The sequence below is a fragment of the Alligator sinensis genome, unplaced genomic scaffold, assembly GCF_000455745.1.
Source record: "Alligator sinensis unplaced genomic scaffold, ASM45574v1 scaffold225_1, whole genome shotgun sequence".
Lineage (NCBI taxonomy): Eukaryota > Metazoa > Chordata > Crocodylia > Alligatoridae > Alligator > Alligator sinensis.
Genome location: NW_005842180.1, coordinates 1,079,974 through 1,096,250, shown reverse-complemented (window position 1 = coordinate 1,096,250; position 16,277 = coordinate 1,079,974). Strand labels below are relative to the sequence as shown.

The following is a 16,277-nucleotide window of genomic DNA, read 5'->3' as shown; positions in this document are numbered from 1 at the left end:
GTAGGGAAATATCCTCTAGTGCTTAGGACAGTGGTTCCCAACCTTGGGGTCATGACCCCATGTGGGATTGCAACGATAAAAAATGAAGTCGTAAAGACACTTGACAGCGGCAACCAGTTATGATGAATGCACTTCTTGTTTATAAATACGCAATTCTCATGCATGGCAGTTTTTCATCCATGCACGACAATTCTACAAGCACCTTGAGTTGGATCTCCATTACAGGAAGCTGACTTAAAACAAATATGTTGATACTGGCTGGCTGGCTGAAATACATTTTACATGGCAGAGAAATCTAACATGGATTTTTCTCCGAAAAGTTTCTTCTTCAAGCTGTAGCTGTAAAACTAATGACAAGGATAAGTGTCATAACCCAATGATTTTTAGTGCCTCGGCACACTGGAATTTTCCCGCCACATGGAGCTTTCTTTGCACAGTAGATTTCTCAGCTGCAGAGAGAAAACCCCAGTGCAAAAGAGTTCCCGCCACACGTATGCAAATTTGTGTCCCACTATTGGTCAATTCTAAATTATTCCTACCTGGCGGCTAGCGATTGGTTTGCTAGCCGTATAAAAGGTTAGAGCAGTTTCTGCCCAAGTTGGAGGACTCCACAACCATCTCGTGGGGAACTCTAAGCACACTGTGGAGCCTAGCAAACTCCGCGTGTGTCTTGGAGGAGAACTTAGGGACCTGATCAGACTCTAACCACTCCCCGTCATCGTGAAAATATTGACGTACCCCCGTGTTGAGCGCTCGTGGAGTCGTACACTGACGACTCATCTCGGTTCGGTTCGAAGAGAGATCTCACCCCTGTGTGTTTGTGTGCAACTGTAATTCAAGCAAGTTTTCTTCCTGCACTGTGACCATCGGCAGTGTAAGTAAAGCTTTCTTTATACAACCAATACGCTTCCGTGCCTAACTCTATTCCATCATGGAAAATACCCACCTGACGGTCCGGGCTACTGGCCATAGCCTTAGACCGCCCTTGACTGCCACAATAAGAATGAGAAATGAAAGGAGTGCTAGACTCAAAAGCAGAAATTTGATTGATCCTTCCTTGCTGATCTTGCCTGCATCATTTTGGGATCGCAAAAAATGTTGAATGTTTAAATGAGATCATACTAAGGAAAAGGTTTGGAAGCCCTGTCTTAGGGCTTTATTATTGTAGTGTAGCCACTAGAGGGCAGTGATGGGGCATCTGCTACATACTTTTATTCCACATTACCTGGGGATTTATTTTGAATTGACAGAAACATCATACATAGTGCATGCTGCTTCTGGAAACTGGCACTATGTGAGCTGATTGTTTACAGCCCCTTCATATACATATGAACAAATCTATTTAATTTGTTCTTAATCTAATTTACTTTAATGTAGAAATATATTTTAGTTGCATTAGTTACAAGTTCTGCATTGTAAACTAGATCTCTTGTGATTGTTTGTTTGGAGAATACTTTGTTTTGGGTGGATTTATTCCTTTATTTCACTTTTTTTTTAATGAGTGAGTTTACTGAGATATTCTCCTTCTAGTGAATTGAGTTAAAATGTGTTTAAATCAACTTGCCATGCATTTTTGCTCCATGTAGTCTTCAGTATAAAACTTAGTTTTGCTGCAGCCAGGTTGCTTTTTCCTTTTTACCTTTAGATGTTTGTATCTTTGTTTTTTTCCCCTTTTGTTCATTTAATTTATTATCATCACTCAGCACTATTACATTGACTAATGAATGATTTCTGATTGATAAACACACAGTTTGAATGTTGATGCATATTTTAGAGAGGAAAATTGTTGCTTTTGAGGAAGAAGGGCCTTTGGGTTAGCTTGATAGTATTGTTGTCAGTTATTTATGGGCCACTGAAGCCTGGTGAGCTTAAAAGGGTGCTCAGGAGACTGTAGAACCAGATACTGATGCTGACTTTACCATTGACTTACTGCATATGCTCAGAAAAGTCACTTCATCTCTTCCTATAATGGTGTCCACCATTACAAAGTGATTTGGGATCTATGAATTAAAATACCATGAAATAGGAATAGCCATTTTAAAAGAGAACCTGCCTTCTGCTTCACACAACATTGCCCCTTGTGAACTGGATTTGAGTAGTAACTCCTGTTTTATAAATTGTGTTCACCAAATGTTACTAGAAAGCTTGTACTATCATTGTGGCAGCCTCTGAGACTTGCTAAGTGGCCAGTCTGGAAAATATTAGAAGAGATCCATTGCATCCCATATTTCCCAGGACGTTACCCCTCTGAGGTGTATCAAGTGAAAATAGTGATTTATTTCTATTCTTATGGAGAAACTGTTTAAATATGGAACAGTTCTTGGATGGTTTCTGGAATTTAGCTGATTTTAATAGATCAGTCTGCATGCAGTGTGTTAACAGGGTTAGGGCTAGGTTAAAAGGTGTTAACAGGGCTTAACACCTCGGGACAGCTGGTAATGGACACTCAGGAAAAAACTGAAGTCCTGAATGCTCACTTTGTGTAGGTATTTCACTGGACCAAGGGGAATGACAAGCAAGATAAGGATCACAGGGGGCATGGTGGGAATGATAGCCTTCCCACTGTGGATGCTGAACTGTTGCAAAACCAACTAAAAAAGCTAGACATTTATAAGTCAGCAGGACCAGATGCACTTCACCCAAGAGTGCTGATGGGGCTGGTTGAGGTCATTGCAGAACCCCTGGCAAACCTCTTTCAGAAATCGTGGCACATGGGGGAGATCCCTGAGGATTAGAAGAGAGCCAACATTGTGCCCATCTTCAAGAAAGGGAAGAGGGAGGACCCGAGCAGAAAGAGGGAGGACCTGGGTAACTATAGACCAATCAGCTTAACCTCCATCCCAGGAAAATCCTGGAAAAACTAATAAAAGAATCTATGCGCGATACGCTCTCTGATGGTAAGATTCTGAACGATAGCCTGGCTTCGTCGCAGGTAGGTCTTGTCTTACCAATCTCATCTCCTTCTACAAACAGGTCTCTCGCCACCTGGACATGGGAGAGAAAGTCAACGTTATATACCTAGATTTCCAAAAGACTTTTGATCTAGTATCCCATGATATCCTTGTGGAAAATTAGAAGATTGTGGGTTTAACTGCTCAACAGTTCAGTGGGTGGAAAACTGGCTGCATGGTAGGACCCAGATAGTTCTCATGAACGGATCTGTGTCATCCTGGCGAGAAGTGGCCAGTGGTGTCCCTCAGGGGTCCGTGCTTGGACCAGTGCTTTTCAACATCTTTATCAATGATTTGTATGTGGGGGTGAAAAGCTTGCTGGCCAAGTTTGTAGATGACACTAACTTATGGGGGAGCGTGGTCATGCCAGAAGATAGGTTGCAGATACAGGCTGGAGAGTTGGGTGGACTGGAACCAGATGAAGTTCAACACTCAGAAGTGTAAGTTGTTCCATCTGGGGGCAAACAATCTCCAACATACCTACAGGCTCAGTGGTGACAATTTGACTTGCACAACGGCTGAAAGGCACCTAGGGGTAGTGATCGACCATCACACGAACATGAGCTGGCAGTGTAATGCACTGGCTGGCAAAGCAAACAACACGCTGGCATGCATTAACCGTTGCATCTTATGCAAAACTAAGGAAGTGATACTCCCATTGTACTCTGCACTGGTGAGACTTCAGCTGGAGTACTGTATCCAGTTCTGGGCACCACTCTTCAACAACGATGTGGGAAAACTTGAGAGGGTCCAGAAAAGAGCCACCCGTATGATCAGGGACTTGCAAGACAAGCCATATGAGGAGAGGCTAAGGGATTTGGGCCTCTTCAGCTTACAGAAGAGAAGGCTGAGAGGGGACTTGGTAGCGGCTTACCGCTACGTCAGGGGAGTACATCAAAAACTTGGTGAACAGCTGTTCACCAGGGCACCCCTGGGGAAGACCAGGAGCAATGGATATGAACTCCTGGAAGGCCGCTTCAGGCTCAATGCCAGGAAAAACTCCTTCACAGTCAGGGTGTCCACACTGGAATCAACTCCCTCCAGTGGTGGTGCAGTCACCTACTCTGGAAATCTTTAAAAGGAGACTGGAGACTGGACAGTCTGGACAGTTGTCTTTTCCTGCCTAGTGCAGGGGAACTGGACCTAGTGATCTACAAGGTCCCTTCCAGCCCCTAACAATCTATGAATCTATGAACACTTCCAGTTTTACTGTAGTCAGAAGAAGTAGACTTGTAGAAACTGATGCTTTGTCCTAGCTGAAACTATTGTTCGGTTAGGAGTTGGAAGAGTTTGCTCCCCAGTGTTTTATCAGGTAAAACAGTGAATATTATAAAATGACATTTAAACTAGTTCAAATAATCTCAATAAATATATCTAATCCTGTGGTGTGCCAAATGCTTGACACTCCTTTTGGAATCACTGGCTGTTGTAGGCATTTGGGGTATTTTGAGCACCTCTTAAAATTTTATCCTTATTAAGAGCATTTGCTTTAACATTAAAGTGAAAGTATGAACTGTTGAATAAGATCATGAATGTAGCTTCCAGAATTTATGACTAGTTCATTCCTGCATTAACCAAATCCGTTCACTTTCTCAAATGATTTACTTGTTAAATTGTTTTTTGCTGGAGAGTTGTGAATACTATGAGCATCTCTTACCTGTAAAAATTTTTATGGTAACAATGTTTCAATTAGTGATTTACCTAGAACAGGGCTGTCCAGTTTCTAAGTGGCTGGGGGCCACACACCATGCAAACCATATCAGCAGGGTCTGCACTAGTGTGCACCATGGGCCCCCCAAACTGCATACCCCTGCAGTATGCATGTGGGAAGTCGCCCACACACTACACCATGCCATGGGCTCCTGACACTGTGGGCTACACCACCCTGTAGCAGGAGCAGGAAGTGAAAGATGGAGTTGGGGGTAGCCTAGAGACCTCAGAGGCAGGAGCTGCCAGAAAGAATATGGAGTGCAGAGGCTGGATAAGAGCTTGGGGACTGCACATTAACCCCTTGCGGTTTGCATGAGGCCCCTTCAGGGCCACCATTTGGACAGCCCTGCTCCAGCTGATCCTGAATTTCCGATCATATATTGCGCGTAAGGTAGATTTGACTCTATGGACAGAATATGATTCTTATATAGTAAAATGATGTAATAAACGTATTGTTCTGTACCTGTTTATGCAACTGCTGGCGTAAGTTAATACTAGCTCTAGTAAAATTATTTTAGGCTTTTGCTTGAAAACTTTGTGCTTCAAAAGCAGAAAGCACTGAGGCCTTTTCCGGCCTAATGAATTGCACTAACTGCAATGGTATTCAAATTTTCCTGGACTAAGCCAATATTGACAACTTGCAAGGAACAGATGGCTGCACTTAACTTGCGTGAAATGGAACTGAAGAAGCTTCCTTTAGTGTTAATACAGGAGTGTAAACTACGAGGATTTGAGGATAGTTATTCCATCTTGATTCAAGTTGAAGCTGGGTCAAATTTTCTCTTTGATTAAATAGATCTGTATGTGCGTGTGGCAAACTCATGCATGTTTTTTATGTCTTCTCATTATGTGGGAGTCTAAAGGAACTGTATCAAAATAGAAAAGGACCAGAGACCGAGACATCATTGGATAGCTCAATAAAGACCTTAATCCATGTGCACCCACAAATAGCATGTTAGGATGCATAAGGAATGGGGTAGAAAATAATGTAGATATCATAACGATGTAATTAAATACATCAATTGCATGACCACTTTATAATACTATGGGTAGTACTTCTTAACCCAGCTCAAAGGATATTGCAGTGTTTCAGAGAAGGGTGACTAGCATGATGTATGGTATGGTAAAACTAATGTAACAGTGAGAACAGGGTAAAAAGATGGGGTTTGATTACCTTGCGAAGGGCACATATCAGATGGCAAAAGTATATAAAACTGCATTTAAAAATGTTAAAACAACCTTATTTAGGTTGCAAAGTGAAGCACTCAGAATTCAGGAAATGCCAGAATTAAGGTGCCAGTCTTGCACTAAGTCACATCCTTCCCTTGCACGCTTGCATTTTGACAGATCTGCAGCTGGTATAAATTGTCATGGCTCTACTAAATTCATGGGTTGAGGTTCTTCTCCACTGTTAATTCCACCGGCCCCTACCATGTTCAGGTACAGGTTAAGCTGTTTTTATTAAAGGGCTAGGTATTCAGTATCTTTTTTTCATCCTCATTTCTGTCTGGTCTGTGGCCTCAGACCAATGGATGTGATCCACTATAGCAGGGCTGTGCAACTTCTGTGTGGCTGCAAGCCACAGGCCCCTTGTTGACGCATGCTGCACAGGCCACATGCCATATGGGCTATATGCTGTGCCATGCGGCTGGTGCCACACTGGCATCCCTGTCCAGTGCCATGTAACCACACCACCACAGGCAGGGGCAAGGTCAGGCAGCAGAAGCAGAAAGGGGGAGTGTTCCCACAGATTAATGGTTCAATTTTAATTGATTTATTCTTGGTATGTGTGAAGTATGTGAACATACACTTTTGCTGTGTTGTGCACTTAGATTGGTACTGAGTTTCTTTTTGCCATCATATTAATAAAAGTAATCATATTAATAAAGGTATGTTTCTTCCTTTTGGAAGGAACATGTTAATTTTTATACCTGCCTTCCTAATTACAATGGGATATGCTTTGTGTCTGTATTTCAGGTGCCTTATCAGGAGCTAGAGAAAGTTGGGAATATGATTCTGGTGCAAGAGACCTTCAGAGTCCTGACCTGCAGAGTCATTCTACTTTACAGAAACTCTTGGAATATGGAGGAAGTAGCATGAATCAACAAGCTGCTCTGCAAAGATTGCTAACGCAGGCCTCCAATCTTAGTAATTCTGTTGGAGGAAGTTATTTAGAACTTGCTAACACTGTAAGTACATTTTACCTACAGTATAAAGAAGCTTAAGTTTTGATGCTCCCTTCTGAACCCTTCCTTCCCCCCGCTCCCTCCCTCCTCCTGCAACGTAATAATTACAACTTTGCGTCATGGTCCACAGAGGCATAGAGGAACTATCAGGCTGTTGTAATTTTCTTCTACAAGAGCATCATTACATTTTTAGCTGGCAAATAATAAGTACCTAGCAATTGTTTGTGTAATTGGGGACTTACTCTCAGGAAAAAGAAGAGCTGGGTCTCAGTAAGGAGTTTAGCTGAAGTTTTAAACTTTTATAGATTTAATTAACAAATCAACATTGTTGAAAACTTTTACTTGGGAAAAGAAATTAGTAGCATAATTGCAAATTATGCGAGTAAATGGCATCTTTTTTACTAAGCTAGTCAGTGTAATGCAGAAAAATACTTTCCATAATATTCCTGCTTTTATTTTGGATTTTTTTTGCTTTATTTTTTGAGATTTGTTTGGAACCCTTTGTAGGGCTGATATTTCATACTGTCATAAGCAAATATTACAGCACTCGTATATTCAGGTTAATGTACCATACTGTTTTTTGCAGTAAGAAACTGATGCTTTTGAGATAAGTTGTTGGGTTTTTTTCCAACTGGGTATTTAATTCAAATTTGTAAATAACTACCATCCTTATCAATGCAATTAAAAGAAGGAATTTAAACATTTTTGTACATGTGATTAGAAGAGAAGAGGATTGCCTAGAGGAGACCCTTATTCAAAAATGCTGGTTAAATGTTAGCTCAGCAATTGCCAGAATCTTCTCTCTACTTAGTGCTTTGGAGAATGTGGGTGTATCTACATGTGCATTTATGCCAGTTTAAATGTACTGTACAGTAAATTACTGCGCAGTAAGTGGGAATAGGCCAGCATCTGCACATGCAGGCATTAAAGCACATTAACACCATGTGTGGACTGATTGGGGACTAAAGTTAGTCTCCAGTCAGTCCACACACACAGTTACTGTGCAGTAATGCATCTACACATGCGTTAGTGTGCAGTAACTAATTGGGTGTAAATTTGATACCTGCATGGTGTAGGTATTAACTTTATGTTCAAGTCTGCATAAGTTGCCATATTTACTGTACAGTATGCGCATGCATGTGTAGATGTGTGCCTGTACTGCACAGTAATTTCGGTTACTGTGCAGTAAATGCACACGTATAGACGCATCCAGTGAGGAATAAACTTATAAATATTTAAATATCACCTTGAAGAACCAGTTGGATTTTCCCAGCCTTGTTATTTTAAGAGTGACTTGAACTATTTTGTACCTAGACTGTGAGCCTTGTGAAGTCATGTCAGTATTGGACAGGGTGGTTTTGGTGTTGACTCAGATGAATCATACACATGATGTATTCAGGTTTCAAGATGACTGTTTGTCTAACTGTTGGCCTTACAACTTCTAGGTAGATTTTCAGAGAGCTGCGTGACAATGCTTCTCTTTTTTGGTAATTTTCTGTATATGTGTTCTCACTAGCACGTGATTCACACTATGAACTCCTGTTGGAGACTTTTTTTTACCTTAGCAGTATCTCTAATGTGTACTTTAGATCTACTTACTTCTTCTTTTGTCCTCATGCTGAAACATGGTACATGGTTCCTGATCTTCTGTTCTTAACCACCTGGCTAGAGACCCAGCGCTTCTCTTGAGTTCCTAATGGCCTTTGAGCTTTCGGAAATGTTGCAAAGGCTACTTTAAATTGCTTACATTCACTAACTCAGGAAAGGTGTTTGAGAACTTTGAATTTTTTTTTTTCTTTAGGGGTAAACTACCACCCTTGGGCTTCATTTTGGTGCAGGTCAGCACCTGCACTGTCCTGTTTACCTCTGAAATAAAATGATCCCACAAGGAGACACCATTTTATAGCTTTGTCTCCAGATGTCATCATTTGCTTGTAGCAATGTACTGTTCTTTATGCATCACAGTAACCTACACCTGGCTTTGCTTCCTTTTTTGGAGCTCTTGATACTCAAATAATCTCAAACATCAAACCTATACTTACAGCTCTGGTAGCACCATCTCCAGGCTCAGCACTGTCTTCTGGCACCAGCTGTCCATTACTGCCAGCATGACTCTTGTCCTTGGCACTGTCTGAGTCCTCTATTCAGGGTCCTTTTCAGACACTGGATCGCCTCCGGTGCCTGTGCACCATAGACACTTGCCCATAGATTGGTGCCTTACAGGTTGGTTTATAGACGGCAGTGTTTTGAGGCTCATAAAGCTACTAAATGTCTTTGTTGTGGTAATTTTAGAAAGCATGTATTTTGCCGTGGATTTTCTGTTTGTGTATTCGTGCCTAAATCCCTATTTATTTTTAGTAGCATGAATGGCATCTGGTCTCTGTTTTGACATATTTTTTATGCCTCTATTTCTAATTTTTTTCTCTTGGCACTTTCCAGCACAATAAGCAATCTCCAATTTATATGTAGATGAAGACAATAATGTCTTCATTTGACTCATGCTGAGCACTGGATCAGTAGGTTACGTAGATTTTTGCTTCCACTTTATTAATGCCAGGAGAGACGATATTGCTGCTTTTGCTATTTATATTTCCCTCCTTTACACTAATCTTAATACTGGCAGGAAATCAGAGGTGACATGCTTTAATGTAGACTAAATCTAGAGAGTGAAATATACTTATTGCAGTTATGAGTTCTTACGTGCACATCTTCTTCCCTCATACACGCTCCCTCTCCGGAAAGCTGTTTTTTCAGTTGCAGTTAGGAAGCTTGCTGCACCACATTGCGTTCTCTGTGTGCACCACTGCCAGTGATAAGCCTCAAGCTTTCACCTTTCTCATATTGCTTGCATTGTATGACAAAACTCTAAGCATCTAAATTAGAGTCTTCTGGTTTAGGACTGATGGTGAAATACTTGCAGTTCTGCCTTTTGGGTTCCCTGACCATTGATATATCCAATCAGAAATATTAAAATCCTTGTCCTTTTGCTATATAAAACATTCTGTATGCAGGCATGTCTACCTAGAGTTTGCCATGCTTCATAAAGGCCCAGCTTCTTCAGGCTCCTCCAAAGTGCAAAGCCTCTTTGTGTCAGCCTGCTCTGTTGGACAGTCCTTGAAAAGTACCCCACCCCAGAGAGAAAATATGTAACTGTCCAGTGCTCTGTTGATCTTAGACTCCTCTCCTACCCTTGGCCAGGTAAGTCATTTCACTTCAGTGAAGCCAAGTCAAGTCAGTGAAGCCAAGTCAGGTAGGCCTTTTCTAGTTAATTTGAGCCCCATCATTTCAGATACCCTGAGGTGTTTCTTCACCCTCACCCCCCTTTCTTATCATGTTATTGCTTCATTTTTTGCTTTTGTTTCCCTGACAGCTGCATTTGATTTAGCACCATATAGTCAGACAGAAAGCATCCCTGAATGCTTGTATATCATGTATAATAATCATCAGTCAATGCGGAGAAGCCCTATGTCATTTTAGCAATGAAATAAGTTGGTAATTTGTAAATGGTAGTTAGTAGTTCTTTCTCCAGATTTTAGCTCAGTCTCTACAAAGTGAAAAAAATTCATTATGAATTTTTAAAAACATTTGAACTCTGTAGAGCTTTATAAAAATATAATACCTGCTGTGCAGCATCTTACCTCTTTTTGTTTCGGTTACTTTTTGTCCCCTGGTGCAGTATGGATTGATTTATCCCAGTGTGTACAAATATCTTGACAAGCAACTACAAGCTTTTGTTAGAAGTATGGAACTTTGATTTCCCTAAGAAAGACATTATTCTTGATTGGAAGTTATTTAAAAAAAGGATGATATTTTAAGAAAAACCACTTACAAGAAATGATTTAATTAATAACAACAGCAACAATTCAGTCTGATTTCCAGCTCTTACTGACTACTCATGCTTGCGTGTATATGTTTATATATTCATTTTGCTTTGTTTCTTTTGCCCATTTATATTTCACCCTATTTCCTAAGATATTATTTTGTCATTTTATAGAATGTGTAAATCTTGCAGCACTTCTTTTTATTTCCTGTCACCAGGTTTAATAGCTAGACCATATTTCTCTTTTCACCTCTTCACCTGGATGCTGTTATTTTGGTCTAACATTGGCCTGTTGGTTGACGTATCATCACCATCCATTGATTAAGTACCCATTAGTGCCATTGGCTTAAATATAACAATAAATGTATGCAGGGTCCATTATGTTCCTTTAGATATAATCATTTAGAAGTTTTCTTAATGGTATAATTGGGTACAAAGTTATTTGCAAATAGGCAATTTATAGCAAGATTCCAGCCTTGTCAGGAAGCGTTTTTAGGTATTTGCATATTTTTATTGCCTATTTAATTTCAGTGTCTGACCTTTGTTGTCCATGTGTATAGTCATTCCTATATACAATATTTGCTGCCATCTGTGTTCACTCTTCAGGAAGCTATTTCTGAAGAGACAAATACTCTTGGTTTTCCTTTAGTGTATCCCTCCTTATAATTCAGCCAAACAGTGAAAGGGTGAGTTTTAGGATTAGAACTGACCTTGTGGAAATGCCATAAGAACAACAGTTTGATACAAAATACAGCTTTTTGTTGCAATGCTCAAACTTAATAAGCTGATGTAATGGGATTTGGATGAGTTAGATTCTCTTTCCCATGTTTCCTTTCATAAATGACTGCTGTAGAATTAGACTTTATAATGCATTAAGCTGAGTGTGTTCTTATATTGTTTCAGATGGATTCTTTATGTGAGTGTGCGCTCAGGCTGCTTGCAGATGTTACAACAAACAACCAAAAAAAAGTGCTTTACTGGAAGCAGCAATGCATTACTTCAACCTGCCTCTGCAACATCTGTAAAGATCAGGCACTTCAGTGTGGGTTTTTTTGGCTTTTAGCTAAAGCTGATTCAGTCCTTGCCCCCCTCCCCCCCCCCCCCCCCCCCCCCCCTTTGAAATGCATGACCTTTACAGACATTGGGTAAACTGGGTTGAAGTAACATGCTGCCTCTTCTGGGCATGTGCAGGGCTTGTGCAGGAATGTGCCGAGTTTAAAGTAAAGCATAGTTTTTGGGGGGGAGTTATTTATTTAACATCTGCAAGCACCATCAGTTTCAGCTCTTATCTGCATGGAAAGTTGATCCAGGTGGTTAAAGCACGCTTGCAAGCACACCTGGTGGTATTTACACATATAAAGCCCATATGGATAACATCCCACGTCCGTGTTTTGTCATTTGCATGTGTTAATATTTGAAAAGTGTCTGCATGCAAAAGGATACTGCATTTCAGAAATTTGGAGGTACCCACTTCTGAGCAAGTGAAGACAAAAAAACCTTTATCACTCCCTTACAAACAGACACCACATAATGAAGTTAGTCTTACTGCACACAATATCTTCCCTTCCAAAAGAGCTCCAGCTGCATTACAAATGGATGTGCAGATTTTAGACTAGAATTAATTTCTGCATAACTAGAACACAGCCTTTGAAATCCTGCAGCTATTTAGCAAAAGCACTATACAGCAGGTGAGAATAGAATGTGAAAAATGAACTTTTCACTTGACACTTGAGGTGGAGAATTTTGTTAGCTAGGAAGCAGTTAACCAAGTTAGAATTTGGATCCAACACCAAATATCACTCTTGAGAAGTCCTCTGGAACTTTTTATGACTGCTTGTTTTGTTCTGTTTGTCCTTTGCAAGTGAAGATGACTGCATCCAGCTGGGGCGGGGGTGGAGAAGAGAGAAAGGAAGCAGGAAAGAAAAAGGGAGGGAGAAAAGAGAAAACGAGAAAGGAGGGGGGTAGAGGCTAGGTCTCATGGGTATGCAGGTGATTTATAAGCTCAATCTTTACCCAGAACAATCTGCTGCAGCACAGGTAGGAGAGTGAAGACGACTGGACATGAGAGGTCCTCATTTTCCTGGCTACGTGCTTCCTCACTGTCTCTACCATGCGCCACTGCTCTAGCCAGTACTCTGCTCTGGTCCGATGACCTCCAGGATGGACACTCACGAATGATTTGCTCCCATGACTCTGGGTCAATGCCAAAACTCTTTAGGGACATCTTTAGGGTGTCCTTGTACTGCTTCTTTGGTGCACTGCAAAAGCATACTCCATTTGACAGTTTGCCATAGAAGATTTTCTTTGGCAGGAGAGTGTCAGGCATTCTTGAAAGGTTGCTGGCCCATCTTATCTGCGCCAGTTTCAGTAGGCTGTGGATACTGGGGGGAGCCGATTTTCTGAGCACCTCAGCGTCCAGAATCTTGTCCTGCCATTTGATCTTTAGTATCTTTCGCAGGCAGCACAGATGAAAGTGGTTTAGCTTCTGGCATGATGCTGGTAGACAGTCGAGGTTTTGCAGGCATAAAGGAGGGTCGGGAGAATGATGGTTTTGTAAACCTTCAGTTTTGTCGACATTCTGATGCCTCTGTGGTCCCAGACCGACTTCCAGAGTCTGCCAAAGGCCACCTTGCTTTAGTAAGGCTTGTGTATTTACATCTTATCTTGGGCAGGAGATACAGCACTCTTGACTCCACGTAAGGATTCTATATGTTCCCCATTCAGGGGAAGAGGGGTGGAACTATTATTTAGAGAGTTATTAGCATCAGTTCCTGCAGCATTTGGTTATCTACACACAAATATTTGAAAGGGGGCTGCCTTTACCATATTTCTGTGTCTGGCTGCACACCTTTTCTATGCAACAGAAATAAGACGACTAGGCCAAACTTAGGCTAGTAAGTATGTATTAAAGTTATATTAATGTATTAAAGTTAGAGAATATCTCTGTATGACAGAGTTTGTATATAAAACTAGACCCAGTTGATCCATAGCAGAACAAATCAGAGAAGTGTTAGCTTTAGCATCTATCAGTACACTTGATGGCTGCTTTGATTTGAGTTTAAAAAAAACCAAAAAAGACACACCGGCTTTTAAAGAACATAGTGGAGTATTCCTGTTTTGAATCCATGCTATGGAGAACTGCAAGTATCGAGGACAGAACAGCTGATTTCAGAAAGTTTTTATTTTCTATCTGAAATTAGAGAGAATTATCTAGCAACTAGTGTTGTATTTTCAGTGAATAAGTGTTTTTTTCTTTTCCACTTTGAAAGCTTGTCCCTTTAATCTGTCAGACTCGAATTTTAATTGCTCATTTATATAAATAGGTTATATCTACACAATCACAAATACAAGATTATCATTAAGGATTGAATTTATTTCAGAGAGCCATGCAGCCAATTCTGGACAGCTGCCTAAACTGGCATTAATAGGTTGTTAGTGCTCAATACTGAGTAACTGTTTGCCTAGTCTGTCATATATAGATAACAAATGTTTGACAATTACAATCTGTATTGCTTTAATATAGAAAGCTGGCCATACCATAAAGTGACATTTTGCAATATCTTAATGTGATGGAATTTGTTCACTTTTTAAAAGAGTGAATGGAGACCTTGGTTTTGGTTCTATTCTTATATCACATCCTGTCTTGGAATTAAAATGATTAATGTAACCTGTTCCTTATGCCTGCTGGCCCTACCGTGTCTGAAAATAAACAGTTACTCTGCCTACTTTCCATTCTCCTGTTTGGTTGTAAGACATCTGGGCTAGGGACAGACATTCAAAAAGCCTGAGCATGAATTGATTCAATATTTGCAGGTTAGTCTAACCTGGCTAGGCTGAACTGGTTTGAAACTGGACAGACATTTTCTCTGGACTGAGGAAATTCAGGCACATGCCTGCAGTGGCTCAGGCTAGATGCCCGGTGGGGGGTGCTAGAGAAGCCCTCCTTTCCCTTCTGCAGGGAGCTGAGCTGAGGACAGCATGGCCAGGCCTGGCAGGATTCTCTCATTAGGGAGGTCTGCCTGCTTGGTCCCAGGCTTTTCCTCACTGGCTGCTCAAGGGGCGGAAGTTTTGCCAGCCCCAGGCTAGCACTCTGAGGCAAGGTGGGGGTGCAGTGCATGCATCTGTTGATAATATGGAGCTTTTCAGTCTCCCTCCCTGCTTCATCATACTATCTGCAGCAAACTGACAGGCGAGCTAGCCAGCTGAGGGCTGATAGTGATAACAGTCAGTATCACCCAATTAGCAAAACAATGGCCTGTCTCCATGACTTCAAACTTATTAAACAGCTTACTGGCCTACCTGTTGATTAGCTCCAAACAGCCCTAAGAAGTTACTGTTCTGTCTGTCTGCCCCAGTGAAATTGGAGAGACACACACGCAGACACCTCTCATCATTAGCTATCATACCACGTGCCTAGGGTCCATGGGGCTGGGGTCCGTGCTGTGGGAGATGGGAGGGAGGGGGGTATTTCCTGCTTGAGCAGTGAGGGGGATTAGGGCAGGGGGAAGCCAGGCAGACCCTGCTATGTCTGTAGTCTCTGCTGGAGCCTGACACAGCATTAGGTAGCATACCACATGCTGGCTATGGTCTGTGCTGTGGCAGAGAAGAGGAAGGGATCCCTGCTTAAGCAGCGAGTGGTGAGGGGGCGAGGGAAGGGGAGCATGGGGAAGCCAGAAAAGCCTGCTGTGCCTGCAAGTCTGCCGGAGCTCTGGCCAGGAAGCAGAGGGGAAGGGCCAGACCTGCTGTGGAGTAGAGAGCTCCACCTAGCCCAGAGAGCATGCTGGGATGGTGGGGGACTCTGATTTAACTTAAACCAGCAAGGGATCTGGGACAGACATTGTTTAAACTGGTTTGACCCAAATCAGTTAAATCTGATACTACAGTCAACCAGGTTTATCTGAAACCGGTTTCAGTCATTTTCAAACTGGTTTATGTGCACTGAACATCTGTTCTGTTACAGGTTTAAACCACTCTCTAATCACTTAAACTGGGTTGTGTGTCATGTCTGTCCCTAGCTCTAGTACAGTTTCTCTGAAGGAGAGGCACGGGGCATGCTTATATAACTAACATAGAGGTTTTTCCCTGTGTTGCTTGTCTTGCCAGTCTGAGCAAGTGATGGAAAAGATATGTTATCTATCCTTGAAATCAGGCCTCCCAAAGAGTACTTCATGCACTTACTACATCATTGCATCATCTAACAACTGCTTCTGCCTGTCTAGCTTATATCTGAACTATGAAGTAATGAAGCTAGTGATATATTTTGTAAGAAATATATATGTTACTTGATCAGTTTAAGTAGTCTTTGAAAACTAGCTTTAAATATTATTTCCTAAAAATACAGAAAGTTACACCTTTTTGGTGAAGAAAGGAAAAATTATTTGCAATGATTTTTTTACTGGTCAATTTGTCAAATTCCTTCAATAATGAAGATTTAAACGTGTACGCTTAACAGCTATCAACAGCAAATGTGAATACATGGTAGGCCCAATTTTCAAACATGGTTACTAACTTTTTCTGTGCATGTTTTTGGGTTCTGTTTGAGCATAAAGACAGCATTAACATGGAATTAGGTGTTCAGCTCTGAGGCTCTTGGGAAACTCGTTCCCATAT

At 41.3% G+C, this 16,277-nt stretch overlaps 1 protein-coding gene across 1 annotated transcript in view; it reads left to right on the top strand.

Moving 5' to 3' along the window:
• The window catches only part of MCC (MCC, WNT signaling pathway regulator), a 362,568-nt gene that overhangs the window by 64,232 nt on the left and 282,059 nt on the right, over window positions 1-16,277 (top strand). Inside the window, exon 3 of the mRNA XM_014521105.2 lies at window positions 6,639-6,850. Coding sequence (XP_014376591.1) covers window positions 6,639-6,850 — 212 coding nt within the window. The remainder of the gene's footprint in view (window positions 1-6,638; window positions 6,851-16,277) is intronic.